The 15,116-nt window shown below is 46.5% G+C and overlaps 1 protein-coding gene across 1 annotated transcript in view; it reads left to right on the forward strand.

The window, feature by feature from the left end:
• The window catches only part of LOC120045096 (bromodomain and WD repeat-containing protein 3-like), a 24,692-nt gene extending 11,558 nt beyond the window's left edge, over positions 1-13,134 (forward strand). Inside the window, exons 10-40 of the mRNA XM_038989969.1 lie at positions 39-109; positions 288-388; positions 521-561; positions 650-754; positions 855-1,005; positions 1,146-1,280; positions 1,405-1,533; positions 1,638-1,863; positions 1,962-2,108; positions 2,246-2,426; positions 2,593-2,686; positions 2,811-2,975; positions 3,068-3,141; positions 3,255-3,453; positions 3,697-3,813; positions 4,183-4,290; positions 5,986-6,110; positions 6,196-6,278; positions 6,541-6,652; positions 6,847-6,908; positions 7,135-7,290; positions 7,416-7,536; positions 7,721-7,846; positions 7,964-8,036; positions 8,150-8,203; positions 8,349-8,492; positions 8,853-9,005; positions 9,182-9,354; positions 9,490-9,578; positions 9,676-9,813; positions 10,118-13,134. Coding sequence (XP_038845897.1) covers positions 39-109; positions 288-388; positions 521-561; positions 650-754; positions 855-1,005; positions 1,146-1,280; positions 1,405-1,533; positions 1,638-1,863; positions 1,962-2,108; positions 2,246-2,426; positions 2,593-2,686; positions 2,811-2,975; positions 3,068-3,141; positions 3,255-3,453; positions 3,697-3,813; positions 4,183-4,290; positions 5,986-6,110; positions 6,196-6,278; positions 6,541-6,652; positions 6,847-6,908; positions 7,135-7,290; positions 7,416-7,536; positions 7,721-7,846; positions 7,964-8,036; positions 8,150-8,203; positions 8,349-8,492; positions 8,853-9,005; positions 9,182-9,354; positions 9,490-9,578; positions 9,676-9,813; positions 10,118-10,863 — 4,399 coding nt within the window. The 3' untranslated portion in view covers positions 10,864-13,134. The remainder of the gene's footprint in view (positions 1-38; positions 110-287; positions 389-520; positions 562-649; positions 755-854; positions 1,006-1,145; positions 1,281-1,404; positions 1,534-1,637; positions 1,864-1,961; positions 2,109-2,245; positions 2,427-2,592; positions 2,687-2,810; positions 2,976-3,067; positions 3,142-3,254; positions 3,454-3,696; positions 3,814-4,182; positions 4,291-5,985; positions 6,111-6,195; positions 6,279-6,540; positions 6,653-6,846; positions 6,909-7,134; positions 7,291-7,415; positions 7,537-7,720; positions 7,847-7,963; positions 8,037-8,149; positions 8,204-8,348; positions 8,493-8,852; positions 9,006-9,181; positions 9,355-9,489; positions 9,579-9,675; positions 9,814-10,117) is intronic.
• Positions 13,135-15,116: the final 1,982 nt, after the last annotated feature.

A 15,116-nucleotide genomic window follows, 5' to 3' on the forward strand; every position in this document is an offset into this window, starting at 1 on the left:
TAAGTGACCCTAACCTGTGTTTTCTGTTTCCTCCTCAGTGACCGGCCAGTCAAGTTCATTGAGCGGTCAAGGCCCGGGGTCCAGATCTCCACCTCCTCCTTCAGCTGTGGTAGGTGGCCCCTAATAAACAACATGCTTTACATTACAATTCCTCATCACATTTTCACTGAATTATGGAGTTATTTGCAAATTACTATTTGAACAACATGAGTCAAGGTAAAGTTTTCACGAAGCCACAGAACTAGATCAGTTTGTTTAAAGTACTTAACTGTTGCTCTTTGAATCAGGTGGGATGTTCCTGGCCACGGGCGGCACTGATCATGTGATCAGGGTGTATTACCTCGGCTCTGAAACACCCATGAAGCTGTCTGAGTTGGATGCTCACATGGTAAGATACCGCAGAGAAGAAGAGAAAAGAGAGCGGAAACAGAAGAATAAATAGTGCTAGATCACAGAGCACTTGTACTGTCAGTTTGTTTCTCACTACTCCTTTTGTTAACTCCTACCTCTCTTCTTCCAGGACAAAGTTGTGGTAGTCCAGTTTTGTAACAACAGTAACAGGTTAGTGTGCACACTTGTCTCTTTACTTTGATAAAAAACTATTTTGATTTGTTGCTGTGTGGGCTCTAACTGCTGTGTCTGTCCCCAGCCTGAGGTTTGTGAGTGGCAGTCGGGACGGCACGGCTAGGATCTGGCATTACCAGCAGCAGGAGTGGAAGAGCATTACTCTGGACATAGCCACCAGACTACCAGGGTAAGACAATGCTGTCTATAATTGTCTGTGCTGCAGCAAATGGGTGTATGAGTTTGTTTGTCTCGTCAGTAAGTGTACTTAACGTATGACTGTGTCACAGGAGTGCTGTTGTGAATGGCGAGGACAAGACCAAGCTGGTGCCGACGATGGTGGCCTGGGACCGCGGTGACCGCACGGTCGTCACAGCGGTCTCTAATTACCTGCTCAAAGTGTGGAGCTCCACCACGGGCCAGCTGCTGCATGTGCTGTCTGTGAGTAGATGTCTCTATCTCCCGTTGGTCTCCTCCGCAAACGGCTGGAGACCTCTGGCTCTGTAGAAAGGCATAAAGCCGTCTGGTCTCTTCAGTGAGTGTGACCTGTTGGGACTGAATGTGTTGTGCTCCTCCTCCAGGGTCATGATGATGAGGTGTTTGTCTTGGAGGCCCACCCATTTGACCGCCGCATCATGCTGTCTGCCGGTCACGACGGCAACATCTACATGTGGGACCTCGCCAAGGGAGCGAAGATCCGCAACTTCTTCAACATGGTGAGAGCCTGACTGCTGTTCCAGTTAGCAAAGGATCTTCATATGTACTACACGGTGACCGTGTTGGTGGCGTACCAGTGTTTTCACCCTGGCTGACATTCACACAAGCCTTCCTCTGTCTCAGATTGAGGGCCAAGGCCACGGTGCAGCGTTTGACTGTAAGTTCTCAGCTGATGGACAGCACTTTGCCTGCACTGACTCCCATGGCCACCTGCTCATCTTTGGCTTCGGCTGCAGCAGACCCTATGAGAAGGTGAGTGTCTGGCCTTTACACATGGCTCATTTGGATATAGATATGTTACTTCCATGTTATCTAGTTGCTTGCAAAGAGAATAACAAATCCCCTATCTCCTCCAGATTCCTGATCAGATGTTCTTCCACACTGACTTCCGGCCCCTGATCCGGGACGCCAACAACTTTGTCCTGGACGAGCAGACCCAGCAGGCGCCCCACCTCATGCCCCCTCCTTTCCTGGTGGACGTGGACGGGAACCCCCACCCCACCCACTACCAGCGCCTAGTGCCCGGCAGGGAGAGCTGCAAGGAGGAGCATCTGGTGCCCCAGCTGGGCTACATGGCCAATGGTAAACCTCCTTATCAACACTTTCAACAATGTTTCTTTACCTGGCTCTGGGATCAAAATGTGGGTAACATTGGGAATTGTAACTTCTCTGTTGCTTAGGCGATGGTGAGGTGGTGGAGCAGGTGATTGGCCAGCTAACGGCAGATGAGGGTCAGGGAGAAAGCCCATTGGATGTCCTGATCAGACAGTTGCAAAACCAGCCGGATGAGAGGCGGGACCAAGAGAGAGAGCCTGAAGGAGAGGGGGGTATGTTCCACAGTCTCATATAACCATATTTGCATACTGGAATGACCCTCATACAGTATGTGCATATTGGATTTCAGACGTTGTAGTCTTTAATTAAATATTGATGTATGTGTAACTCTGTTTTTCCGCATTTGAAGCTGCTGAGAGACCAGAGGTAGTGGGATCGCCCCCTAACGTGGGCCTGAGGAGGAGTGGTCAGGTGGAGGGGGTGCGTCAGATGCACCACAACGCCCCTCGCAGTCAGATGGCCACGGAGAGGGACCTGCTGGCCTGGAGCAGGAGGGTTGTGGTCAACGAAGTCCAGCAAGGAGTCCTCCGGTGAGACTGACTGACCAGACAGACAGAGGCTACCTTAGATGGCCTTGAACCTTATGTTCTAACCAGTCCTGCCCATCTTCTTCATTTTGAGCCTTGGACCATTTGTAAGATTGGTGCTGAGGTAGATATCCCCCAGTGGCTGACTAAAGCTGTTTGCGTTGTGTAGGGTGATGGAGGAGACCAGACGGGCCAAAGGTGAGGTGGAGTGTTCCATCTACAACACAGAGAGGAGGAGGAAGCCTGTACCCAGTTCTTCTAAGGTGACTACACTACTGTCCCACAGCTCTCTATTTCTTTCAGGACAAAAGTGTGCCCCTTTGTTGAATTCTACCAATTGCTTTACTTTATTTTCTATCATTCAACAACGACTTCTCCCCCCTGTAGACTGAGCAGCAGGCTCCCTGCAAGCGCTCCCTGCGGCGGACCCAGAGGAAGAAGAAGCAGACCAGACCTCCACCAGCGTACCAGACCCGCTCAGCAGGAGAACGTCGCCGTGTGGACAGGGGGAGGATCTCTGACAGCCAGATGGACTCGGACAGCGATGGAGAGGTGGGGGGGTTGTAGTCTGTTGTTCTTGAAGTAGCAGAGGACTCTGTGTTGTCATGTCAGTGGAGGTCTAATCATGTTTCTGTGTGGAGCAGGCAGAGGAGCAGGCAGAAGCCAGCAACGCTTCCTCTGATGGGGAAACACAGTGGCAGAGTGACAGCAGTTCCAGGTAAATGTCCTGAAAAGTCAGTATACTGCAGGAACATAGGTATCCATTCATTACTCTACCTTATGTCTGTGATTACAAAATACACATTTTGATACCACTTTTCTCCCCCTCAGTGTCTCCTCCAGTGACTACTCTGATTGGACAGCTGATGCGGGGATCAACCTCCAGCCCCCCAAGCGGACCAGCAAAAGGCAGGTCCGACCGCCCGGTGGCTCCAGCAGTTCAGAGGAGGCCGAGGGCCAGGGAGAGGAGGCCGGAAGGAAGCAGGCAGAGGAAAAGAAGAAGAAGAAGCCCAAGCAGACCAAACAGAAGGTGCGCTCACGGAATGTACAGTAGAAACATGGGAATGGCAGGAAATGGGACAGCCAACTTGCTGCTTGGAAATGGCATATTATTATTGATCTTGTCTATGTTCTCAGTTACTGGCTGTACGGAGTGTAGAGCCTTTGACTTTGTTTGACTTTGATGTGCTGAGGTCTCGTGACTGAGGGCAAGTTCCCTTAAGAGTGTGTGTGTGTTATTTCAGAGCGTTTAACCCCCTGTCTCTGTGCTCAGAAACCTAGCTCGTCTCTGTCTCTGGCTGGGTGTGATGCGGAGGAATGGCTGCCCCCCTCCTGGATCATGGAGACCATCCCCCGCCGCTCTCCTTTTGTGCCACAGATGGGTGACGAGGTAAGGAACCCTACTGCCTTACAGGCCTTAGGTTCAACAGAGTACACCAGAAACCCTGGGACTATAAGGTTCTATCAGCAAAAGGATGATTCTGTTATAATTGGCTTGAAAGTTCTAAACGCTCATTGCTTTGAATGCCGTCATAAATGTTTATATTGTGTTCTTTTGAACTTAACAACATGAGTAGGTAGAGAACATTGAACAGAACAAGGCTGTGTCAATAACTTATTTTTGACAAAAATGCTGATAGTCACAAGCTCTCGATTTGAGCTAAATCTGTACCTAATTGAATACGATAGTGCAAGGTTTGCGTCATAGTTAATAGACACGTGGCCTGTGTGATGACCCTCTCCACCTGTTCCTCTTCAGCTGATGTACTTCAGGCAGGGCCACCAGGCCTACGTCAGGGCAGTGCATAGGGCCAAGGCCTACAGTATCAATCCTCAGAAACAGCCCTGGAACAAGCTCAACCTCAGGGTAAGACTAACTCTCAACACTTACTCACACTGCTTCCTTTATGTCTACCACATACAGTTGAAGTCGGAAGTTTACATACACTTAGGTTGGAGTCATTAAAACTTGTTTTTCAACCACTCCACAAATTTCTTGTTAACAAACTATAGTTTTGGCAAGTCGGTTAGGACATCTACTTTGTGCATGACACAGACAGATTATTTCACTTATAATTCACTGCATCACAATTCCAGTGGGTCAGACGTTTACATACACTAAGTTGACTGTGCCTTTAAACAGCTTGGAAAATTCCAGAAAAGGAAAAGATGTCATGGCTTTAGAAGCTTCCTAAAGGCTAATTGACATCATTTGAGTCAATTGGAGGTGTACCTGTGAATGTATTTGAAGGCCTACCATCAAACTAAGTGGGAAAATGTGGAAATCAAAAGAAATCAGCCAAGACCTCAAAGTCTGGTTCATCCTTGGGAGCAATTTCCAAATGCCTGAAGGTACCACGTTCATCTGGGCAAACAATAGTACGCAAGTATAAACACGCAGCCGTCATACCGCTCAGGAAGGAGACGCTTTCTGTCTCCTAGAAATGAACGTACTTTGGTGCGAAAAGTGCAAATCAATCCCAGAACAACAGCAAAGGACCTTGTGAAGATGCTGGAGGAAACAGGTACAAAAGTATCTACATCCACAGTAAAACCTATATTGACATAACCTGAAAGTCCGCTCAGCAAGGAAGAAGCCACTGCTCCGAAACTGCCATAAAAAGCCAGACTACGGCTTGCAACTGCACATGGGGACAAAGATCGTACTTGTTGGAGAAATGTCCTCTGGTCTGATGAAACAAAAATACAACTGTTTGGTCATAATAACTGTTTGGTCATGTTATGTTTGGAGGAAAAAGGGGGAGGCTTGCAAGCTGAAGAACACCATCCCAACCGTGAAGCATGGGGGTGGCAGCATCATGTTGTGGGGGTGCTTTGCTGCAGGAGGGACTGGTGCACTTCACAAAATAGGTGGCATCATGAGGCTGGAAAATTATGTGGAACATCTCAAAACATCAGTCAGAAGTTAATGCTTGGTGGCAAATGGGTCTTCCAAATGGACAATGACCCCAAGCATACTTCCAAAGTTGTGGCAAAATGGCTTAAGGACAACAAAGTCAAGGTATTGGAGTGGCCATCACAAAGCCCTGACCTCAATCCCATAAAATATTTGTGGGCAGAACTGAAAAAGCGTGTGCGAGTAAGGAGGCCTACAAACCTGACTCAGTTACACCAGCTCTGTCAGGAGGAATGGGCCAAAATTCACCCAACTTATTGTGGGAAGCTTGTGGAAGGCTACCCAAAACGTTTGACCCAAGTTAAACAATGTAAAGGCAATGCTACCAAATACTAATTGAATGTATGTAAACTTCTGACCCACTGGGAATGTGATGAAAGAAATAAAATCTGAAATAAATAATTCTCTCTACTATTATTCTGACATTTCACATTCTTAAAATGAAGTGGTGATCCTAACTGACCTAAGACATGACATTTTTACTAGGATTAAATGTCAGGAATTGTGAACAACGGAGTTTAAATGTATTTGGCTAAGGTCCATGTGAAAGTCCTACTTCAACTGTATGTTATTTTATGTATTTCATATCCTTTGTGAGGCCTCTTTCTTATTTCAATATATTTTGTTTGTTTTCTCGTCATTCAGGACCAGGAGTCTGTGAAGGTGGTTGGCATTAAGTATGAGGTGGGCCCTCCTACCCTCTGTTGCCTAAAACTTGCCTTCCTGCACCCCATCTCAGGCAAAATGACCAATGAGTCATTCTCCTTAAAGTGAGTCATCCATCTTATTCTCTTGTTTGAAAAGAATATGGTAATAACCAGCAATAAATGGCAATGAATGTCCTTGTTCTCTCAGGTACCATGACATGCCGGATGTCATTGATTTCCTGGTGCTCCAGCAGTTCTATGACGAAGCTAAAGAGCACAACTGGCAGACTGGTTAGTGTTGCTTCACTTTAACAGGCTTATGTACATGGTGGTTAGAGGCTAGCAGAGGATCAGTCCATCTCCCTCGCTTACATGTTCCTCCTCTCTACTTTGTGCCATATAAGCAGTGTGGTGCGCTCTCCCACATACGTTTGTGTTCTGTGGGATGTACCTTTATAGTTCATACTCCCATACATCTGTGCTCTGTGCGTGTGATGATTCACGGACCAACTGTTGTCATGTACTGAAACAAGCAATGTTTTATCCCGGCTAGGTGTGCGCTTCCGGAGCATCATCGATGACGCCTGGTGGTTTGGCTCGGTGGAGGACCAACAGCCACTCCAGCCAGAGTACCCAGACAGCCTGTTCCAGTGCTACGCTGTCAAGTGAGTCAATGTGTACCCCGCACTGAACAGGTTTGATTAACACGTCTGACACTGTAGATTTAAGCTTACAGTCTGGAGTGGTACATCCCAGTGTGACCCTCAAAAGTTCATACTGTAGCTTACACTCAATAGGAATGCATAACATATAAATGTCTTATGATACTGAATGCTGAGGTGTGGTTTCTCTTGACTAGGTGGGATAATAGTGAGAGGGAGAAGATGAGCCCTTGGGACATGGAGCCCATTTCTGATGAAGGTTAGTATCACTGCTTCTATTAGTGGCTCCTCACCCATCTCAGGTCATCTACTGGAATAATGCAGTTTGTTTTCAGTCAGTTTACACATTCAAGTGTCTTCCTCGCTAGATCATTCAACATAACACATGCAGTCTCTATCTAGATCAGGTTATTGATAGTGAGACTGAGCTGCCAGCCAATGAGCTGATGTTGTCTCTGACTGGTGTGCTGTGTTCCCTCCCCCAGCGGAGTTGCCAGAAGAGGTTGGTGACGGGGTGGGGGTGACAGAGGAGGAGGTGAAGGCTCGGCTCTACAGCCCCCAGGAGGGGGAGTGGGGGGCTCACTCACAGGATGAGGACTGCCAGAGGGTCATCTTTGGCATCAACGAGCTGCTTACACTGGGTAGGTCACTGCTACCACACAGGAACAGTTTTCATGCTAGGAATTCTGCGTTAAATAGATTGTAACTGGAAGTGAACTCGCATATGGATTGGTATTGCCTGATGGGCTGTGTATTTTGTATGAAGACCTGGCGAAGGCGTTTGCGTCACCTGTGGACCTGCGGGACTACCCCCTCTACTGCACTGTGGTGGCCTACCCCACTGACCTCAGCACCATCCGCAGACGGCTGGAGAACCGCTTCTACAGGTCAGCACTGACCTCTCCACACTCACACTGTAGTCATCCCTCAAACCAATTGTAATTGTCGCTAATATTCCATTCATCCTTGCTGCCCCGTTGTACCTCTGTGTTGGGACTTTGGTATGTGCCAGTTTGGGGAGATCAGTGACTCTCACTCAGCTTATCCCCCCCTGGTGTTCCTCTCTCCTAGGAGGATCTCGGCTCTGATGTGGGAAGTGCGCTACATCGAGCACAACGCCCGCACTTTCAACGAGCCCCAGAGCCCCATCGTGGCAGCAGCCAAGGTGGTGACTGACGTGCTCCTCCGCTACATCGGGTAGGGCACCCCTGACATCATACTAAAATGAAGCGTGTAGATTTCCCCAATGTGAAATCTACTTAAAGAACTTGGTTTTGACTGAAAATATGACAAGTTGTTGTGTGGTTTTGTCAGGGACCAGAGCTGCACAGACATCTTAGATCTGTGCCACAAGGTGAAGACGGAGCTGAGCAGTGGAGAGGACGAGGTGAGACATGGAGAAATACATGTACACCCCAAAGGAGTTCATAGTGATATTTAAATGGTATTGGTGGTCTATTAAACTGTACTAAGAGTACTTGTCTCTGTGTTGGTGTGCAGACTGCTGAGGTGGACGTGGACTCTGACACTCCAGGGACATCCACAGGACAACAGGTAAGGGAGGGTTTAATCTCAAACATGGAATATGCATTGTTTTTGCAATGACTGTGATTCCTCTTCCCCGTTGTCTTTCTGCCTCCTGTTTTTATTTTTTATTTTTTTCACCTAACTGGAAACCTTCCCTCTCTCCCACTTTCAGCGGGCCAATCCCAGTCCTAAAAAGCGTGGGGTTGTGTTAGATGTGCGTGCGTGGCGGGGCCAATGTCGGGAGCTGCTGCGGCGTATGATGGACGGCCCTGACTCTGAGCCCTTCAGACAGCCTGTGGACCTCTTCACCTACCCAGTAAGGCTTGTTATTATAGTCACTGCCACTCCCACAGAGAGATGATAACATCCTCTTACAGGATAAGTGCCTTAGGATCAGAGTGCTTTACAATCTGGCTCATTTAGTCCCGTAACAAGATAAAACCTGCTCCTGGACTAAAAAGCAATGGCGATTCTTCTTTGAAAAAACGTTTTATTTTAGGATTAGGTTTAATCTGTTTCTGGGAAACCAGCCCACTGTGTCATTTCAATCAGAGAAGCTGATAGTCTTATTAGTCTGACTGTAGTGGTTCAGAAGTATTACAAACTATCTGTCCTCAATTCTCAGTTATATGGTTTCAGACGTCCTAAAAACGACTCTCTCTCCCTCCTCTCCCAGGACTATCGAGACATCATAGACACTCCCATGGACCTGGGGACTGTTACAGAGGCGCTGGTCGTCGGAAACTACGAGAACCCCATGGAGTTTGCCAAAGATGTCCGTCTCATTTTCAGCAACTCCAAAGCATATACACCTAACAAGAAGTCACAGGTTAGTCTACTCGTTCTGACAATTTTTTGGGTTGCACCTCGACTCACGTTGGTTGAGCTCTCTCCACTTCTTTCCAATATTCAAGGGTGGGGGGGGTTGCAGTGGGTCTTATGACCCCTGACCCTTATGTGTTCTGTGAGAGAATGGGGTTTTGATTTTCATTGTTTCATCTTCAGATCTACACCATGACCCTGAGCCTATCAGCCTTCTTTGAAAGACAAATCATCTCCATCATCTCCGACTACAAGTCTGCAGTCCAGAACCAGCGGAGGAGGAGTCGCCAGAGTGTCAGCTACAGGAAGAGGCTGAACAGTGGAGGCAGCTCCCCTCCCACCAGCCGACCCTCCAGGTACTGGCCTGGCTGGCACGCCTCTCTACAACTTTAACCCTTACCACTGTAATAAACCCACCTGTTATGTACCACTCCTTGTAGGATCTATTTAGATTCCACCTCAAACACTCTGTCTTGGTGTCTTATCTCTAGTCCTAAAGGGAAGCACAAGTCGGGGAAGAAGGCAACACCCAAAAAATCCCAGCCCTCATCTAAGAGCCAGTCTCGCAGGCCATCTCAGGGTAAGTCTTGTCGTGTATGTTTGTGTCTGTGGCGGTATGTGTGAAATGCTTGAGGCGATGGGAGGTTGGGTGGTAACGTGAGGTGCTGCTCTTGCAGCGTCGGAGTCGAGCAGTGTGGTGGTGGATGAGGACAGCCAGCCCTCGTCCTCCTCCAGCTCCGGGACAGGCAGCCACATTGGGGGCCCAGGGGCTGACCGTGTCACTCGCAGTCGGACCACACCCATCAAGAACTCTGGTATTACTACACAGAGTAACCAACACCAAAAGGCAGTTGATAAATAGTCTTTCATAGAGGTGTTTTACCAAGTTATCAAGACAAATGTCTTCAGTTAGTTTCCCAACTACTTGAATGTTTGAAGTCAGCCTGGTTAAATCGAAGCAGTTAATGGTATCATTGCTATGTTTTTCAATGCTGCCAAAATCACACAATCAGAAAGGGTTATCATGTAAGCCTACTTGGTAGCTGTTGCTGGAGGCTACTTTAGTCAGTGTTGCTGTGATATGTTTAACAGGGAGACCATGTATGTTTGTCTCTCCAGAGCGTAACAGACCTCTCACCAATGGTGCCAGACAGAGCCACCGGCGAAGAGTGCTGCAGGAGGGGGAGGAGTCTGGAGGATCCAATAGCTCCTCCTCTTCATCATCGTCTTCCTCATCATTGTCCTCCTCCTCATCAGACAGTGATTCAGACAGTGAGTCGGAGGTTGGGAAGTTCGTGGAGGGAGGAGATCACGACTACAGCAAAGCTCCCCGCTTAAAGACCCGCCACAAAGCCAAGGGCAAGATGGCCGTTTCTGGGAAGAGGAGGCGGAAAGAAGAACAGGAGGCGGAGGAGGCTCCAGAGAGAGCCAAGAGAGCACGAGTCCAGGCAGAAGTTGAGGAGGAGGAAGATGAAGAAGATGACGACGAACAAGCTGAAGACAATGAGGAGGAGGAGGAAGAAGAGGAGGAGGAGCCACAGCCGCAACTGCAGAGAGAGGAGGAGGATGACGAGGAGGAGCCTGAGGAGGAAGAGGAGCCTGAGGAAAAGGAGGAATCGGAGGAGGACGACTCTGAGCAGGGTGAGGGTGGGACGGAGGGCGGTCAGAAAAGCAGTAGCCGCAGTAAGTCTGGTCAGGTGAACACCCGGAACCAGGGCCGCAGGACAGTGTTGTACAACGACGAGTCAGATGAAGAGTCGGGGACCACAGAGGACCCCCTCAACCTAGGCATGTCCCGCTCAGGACGGGTACGCCGCATGACCGAAAAGGCCCGTGTCAGCCACCTCATGGGCTGGAACCACTGACACACACAGCCCCCTCAAACCTCCTCAAACTGGGTTTTCTAACCCCAACCAACCATCTACCTTACCCACCAGGCGTGATACTGAGACTGGACTCTGTTCAATTGACTAAATTAATACTTCAGGGATTTCTTTTTTTAATGATTTTTGCATAATTTTGCTTTGTGTAGGAGACTGTTTACGACACTACTGGCAGTGGTGCTCCTGATAATCTTGCCAAGGAACCTCCCTCCCTGGTCTTCAGGGTTACTCATCAACATGGACCTGGTCAAACTCGCTTCCACCTAATTTACTGCTCTCCTGGGCCTTAAAGACTCCTTACTCCTCTTCTATCAACTCCTCATCTGCTTTTCCTCCGCCATCTTTCTACTTGCCCTTACATTCTCCCTTCTTCCTGGTCATACTACTACAAAGTTTCAGACATGCCAAAAAACGGTGCTCATGTTATATCTCAAGGAGACTGTACGGTCTGTTTTTCTTTACCATCTGGGTGACAGAAAGTGATGCTCCCTCTACTCTCTCTGTTTGTGTCCTGTCTGAACAGTACATCTCTCTCTAAATGACCCTCTTCCACATGACCCCCTCTGTGTTGGGTTGTCTGATTTGATGCTAACCCTGTCACTTCTTCATCCTCCCAAATCCTTACCCTTCTCATTGAGAGGTCAACTCTGGTGTGCTCATTCACTGCATAAATGTCCCCTTTCAGGTGTCCAGGCTAGGTCATATAGGCAAAGTGATTCTGTGGGTTTTAGTTCAAGACTATCTTCGCGTAGGAACTGATTGATTCTAATTAGTTGAGGTGGTGACTTCCTACATCATTAATTATGTCTCGTTATAAAATGCTGCATGCCTACAGTAGACTGTTCCGCCATTGAATCAGAGACAGATGTAGCTCCTTAGTTAACTCCTGGGCCACTGAATGTTTTTAATGCTATATTCCCCCTAGTCCCTATCAGTTCTGTAGAATTTGTATATTTGCACATACAATAGTTTTATAGAGGCTTGGCCATGTCCTCATCCTGTAGCATGTGGTTGTTAGGGTTGATTGATGTCTAGTGTGCTAGTGACGTGAAAGAGTGTGGGTAATTGGAAAGGATAAATGCAAAGCTGTTGTATAAGGATTGGAACCATTGTTCTATTTCTGTTGGTCGGAACATACTTTTATGGATCAAATGCACACATTAGTTTATAACTTCCAGGGCACTGTCCTTCAAACCAGTCATTGGTTCAAACACCAATGTGAATCATGGTACTTTTTGGGAGATGTTCGCCCATAACCACCACTCACTTCCACCTCGTGCTTTCCTAAATGTGGCATTTTCTACTACAGAAATTTGTATTTTTTCCACTGTATTATACACTTTGCAATTCTTTCTTAGCTAATACTAATGATGGTGAAATATTTGCATATTTATCTATTGTCTGGCAGCTGAATTTGAGAAGGCTTTTGTTGGGCTGAGCATCCATTGCCCTCTGATTTCCTCTTAATTTGACAAACAGAAAAGCTACAAAGAGCGAAGGACTTTTTTTTCATGCAGTTTTAAAAAACAAAGGACTTTATTTGTGTGTACAAATCACAGATACATTTTGCCAGTAATATTCACACCTTTGTGTACAAATACATCTGATTTAGTTGTTGTGAGCATTACTGATCAGACGGTTGTGTTTGCTGGCTCGAAGGTCGGAGCGACGGGTCTGCCTAAGGAACAGACCGCATGGCTATAGACAGGCAGGTTCTCTTCTCCTTTCACTTCCTAACATAAGGTGCTGTGTGTGTGTGTGTGTGTGTCATACAGTAACAGTTCCATGACTTCACCCAATGCTCCCAGGATCCACCCAGCTCCTCTACCCCATGATTCCCCTACTACACTCTGGTTTAGTGGCTCTGAACTCTCCCTTATGTGTCATGTGGTGGTACATGCTACTGCTAGTCATGTTGCCGCACTAGAGAAGGAGATGGGACTCTGGGAAGTCAATTCATTAAGCAAGGTTTTGGTTAGTCAATCGCCAGCCAGCAGTAACTCTAATGTCTGCAAACTCTTTGTGGGTGTAGAGTTTGAAAAGACCTCAATTGTGCCAATAGATAGGCCTAAATACCTACTCAATATTTTGGGAATGTGCTCTCTTCATATAATAGATGGTAACTGGACTGGCCTCCTAGTCGTTTCTGAGTTCAATGATGACATTCTAGGTGTAATAAGTGTTTTTTTTCCCCCTACACAATGTTTTTGATTTGTTTTCTAAAAAATAAAGGAGCAACAGATTTTCTCCAAATTTGGCACCCCTGGTATTTCGGTTTAATTCAGTCACATTCTATAAACACAAACATGTTTTACCATGATTTACATGTTCTGTCACTTCTCATGGAAAGACGGAACTGAATTCTCATTTCCTCTAGCTAAGTGTTCCAGCCATTTTCTCCTGTACCTCCATATTTGTTTTCCTAAACCCCTTGCTGTCAACGTGTTATCATTTGAGTCATCACGACATGGTTTGCACATCCTGCCAGTCAACACACTTGGTACAAACTGAGCTGCCACTCTTCCCCAGGCACTGTAAATTTGACTATTGCCACTCTTGTCTAGCTGTTTCAAACCTATCCCTGGCTTGGTGAGTCATCTCTGGCTGCCCCTTCAAAGAGCCATGATGAGTCATAAAGATGCACCATATCTCTGCAGTGATGTCAATCCTACCTGTCCCTGACCACAACCACTTTCCCCTGAGTGGCCTGCTCTACCTTGGAGAAGTAGTAGCAGTCTAGGCATTGGATAGGGTATGGAATCTAGGAGGAGAGTGGGAAAATGTGGTGGTATGGTTGGTTTGTTTGCAGCCAGTTAGCCTTGTGATAAAGGTGACTCAGCTAGCGGTGCTTTGAACAACCAATCTAGCTAATGCACTGGAGATTGGAAAGGTGAGTCAGATTGCCAGCTAGTAACAATACTTAGCGCTCCTCTGCTGCATGTCGCTTCAGCACTCCCAGAGAGACTGCACTGCAGTGATGTTGAGTTTCTGGATGGAAGCAGACAAATTGATCAATTTGGATTATAAAAACCAAGTGTGTTACTTCCCCTGGAATGTTGAAGTCACCTCAGCTTTGCACGTGTCTGAAAACCGTGATAATTACGTTCAGCATCAACCAGCCACTTTTTTCTCCAGGGAAATTAGTATCAGCATCACTGTCTGGAGGCTGAATGCAATAAATCTGAGGAGGCTATTTAAGTGCGTGAGGTTTATTATCAAAATGACCATACAAATTCAGCATTTTTGAATATGAATACAGAGATCATGAAAATTCATGATGTTTCTCTAGTAGCTCCGGAACAAGTTCAGACACAAAATAATTCCATCTAAAGAATCCCAACAGATTACTGTATTACAATTTACAATCAAAGCTATGGTATATGAAAGTACCAGATTACTGCAGTTACATTTACATTAGACTTTCATCAATATTGAATTGGTTAATCACAAATATATCCGCTACATCTATAGTTCACTAATCAACAATAAGGTTGCGTACGTTTACATTGTGCTTCAGATTCAATTGCCCGTTAAAGTAACTCACTGCCATGCCTGTGCTGAAAATACATGTAGGTCTTTTACAGTACCTCTTGTGTATCTTATACAATGAAGTGCCACACCCTGGGAAATAACAATTGCTGTGAGTGTCATTGTCGCACATGGTCAACTTATAACTATCTGTATATACTACCACGTAAGAGAAATTGAGGGGTGATAGTTTAAACCACTTTGGAATCTCATCTTAATGACCCTGATTTTTGCCCTGATAAATTACCTTTGTCACTCATTAGACACTAAAACATTCACCAAGGACGCAATCAGACATTGTTAACACCCAGATAACAAATCAATATGTACTCCACATTTTCCCAATACCTAAGCACAGCTTATGTCATACCAAGATTTGTGATTACAATACAATATTAAACAAGTATGATCACTTCAAGAAAGTTAATTCACTTAAATTGAAGAACTGACGCTATATTGAGTTTCTCTAAAACACAGCAGGCTTGATCAGATACTGTCTCATTTGTACATTGTGTGTTGTGATTTGTCTATATGGTATTTTTAATTTGAAGTGTTTCTACCTTCATCCACTGCAGCATACTTGACCCTCATCTACCTCACTATAGTATATTTAAGCAATATTGCCTGAGGAGGTGTAGTATATGGCCAATATACCACGGCAAAGGGCTGTTCTTAGCCACGATGCAACGCGGACACAGCCCTTAGCC

Source organism: Salvelinus namaycush, chromosome 3 (assembly GCF_016432855.1).
Source record: "Salvelinus namaycush isolate Seneca chromosome 3, SaNama_1.0, whole genome shotgun sequence".
NCBI classification, from domain to species: domain Eukaryota; kingdom Metazoa; phylum Chordata; class Actinopteri; order Salmoniformes; family Salmonidae; genus Salvelinus; species Salvelinus namaycush.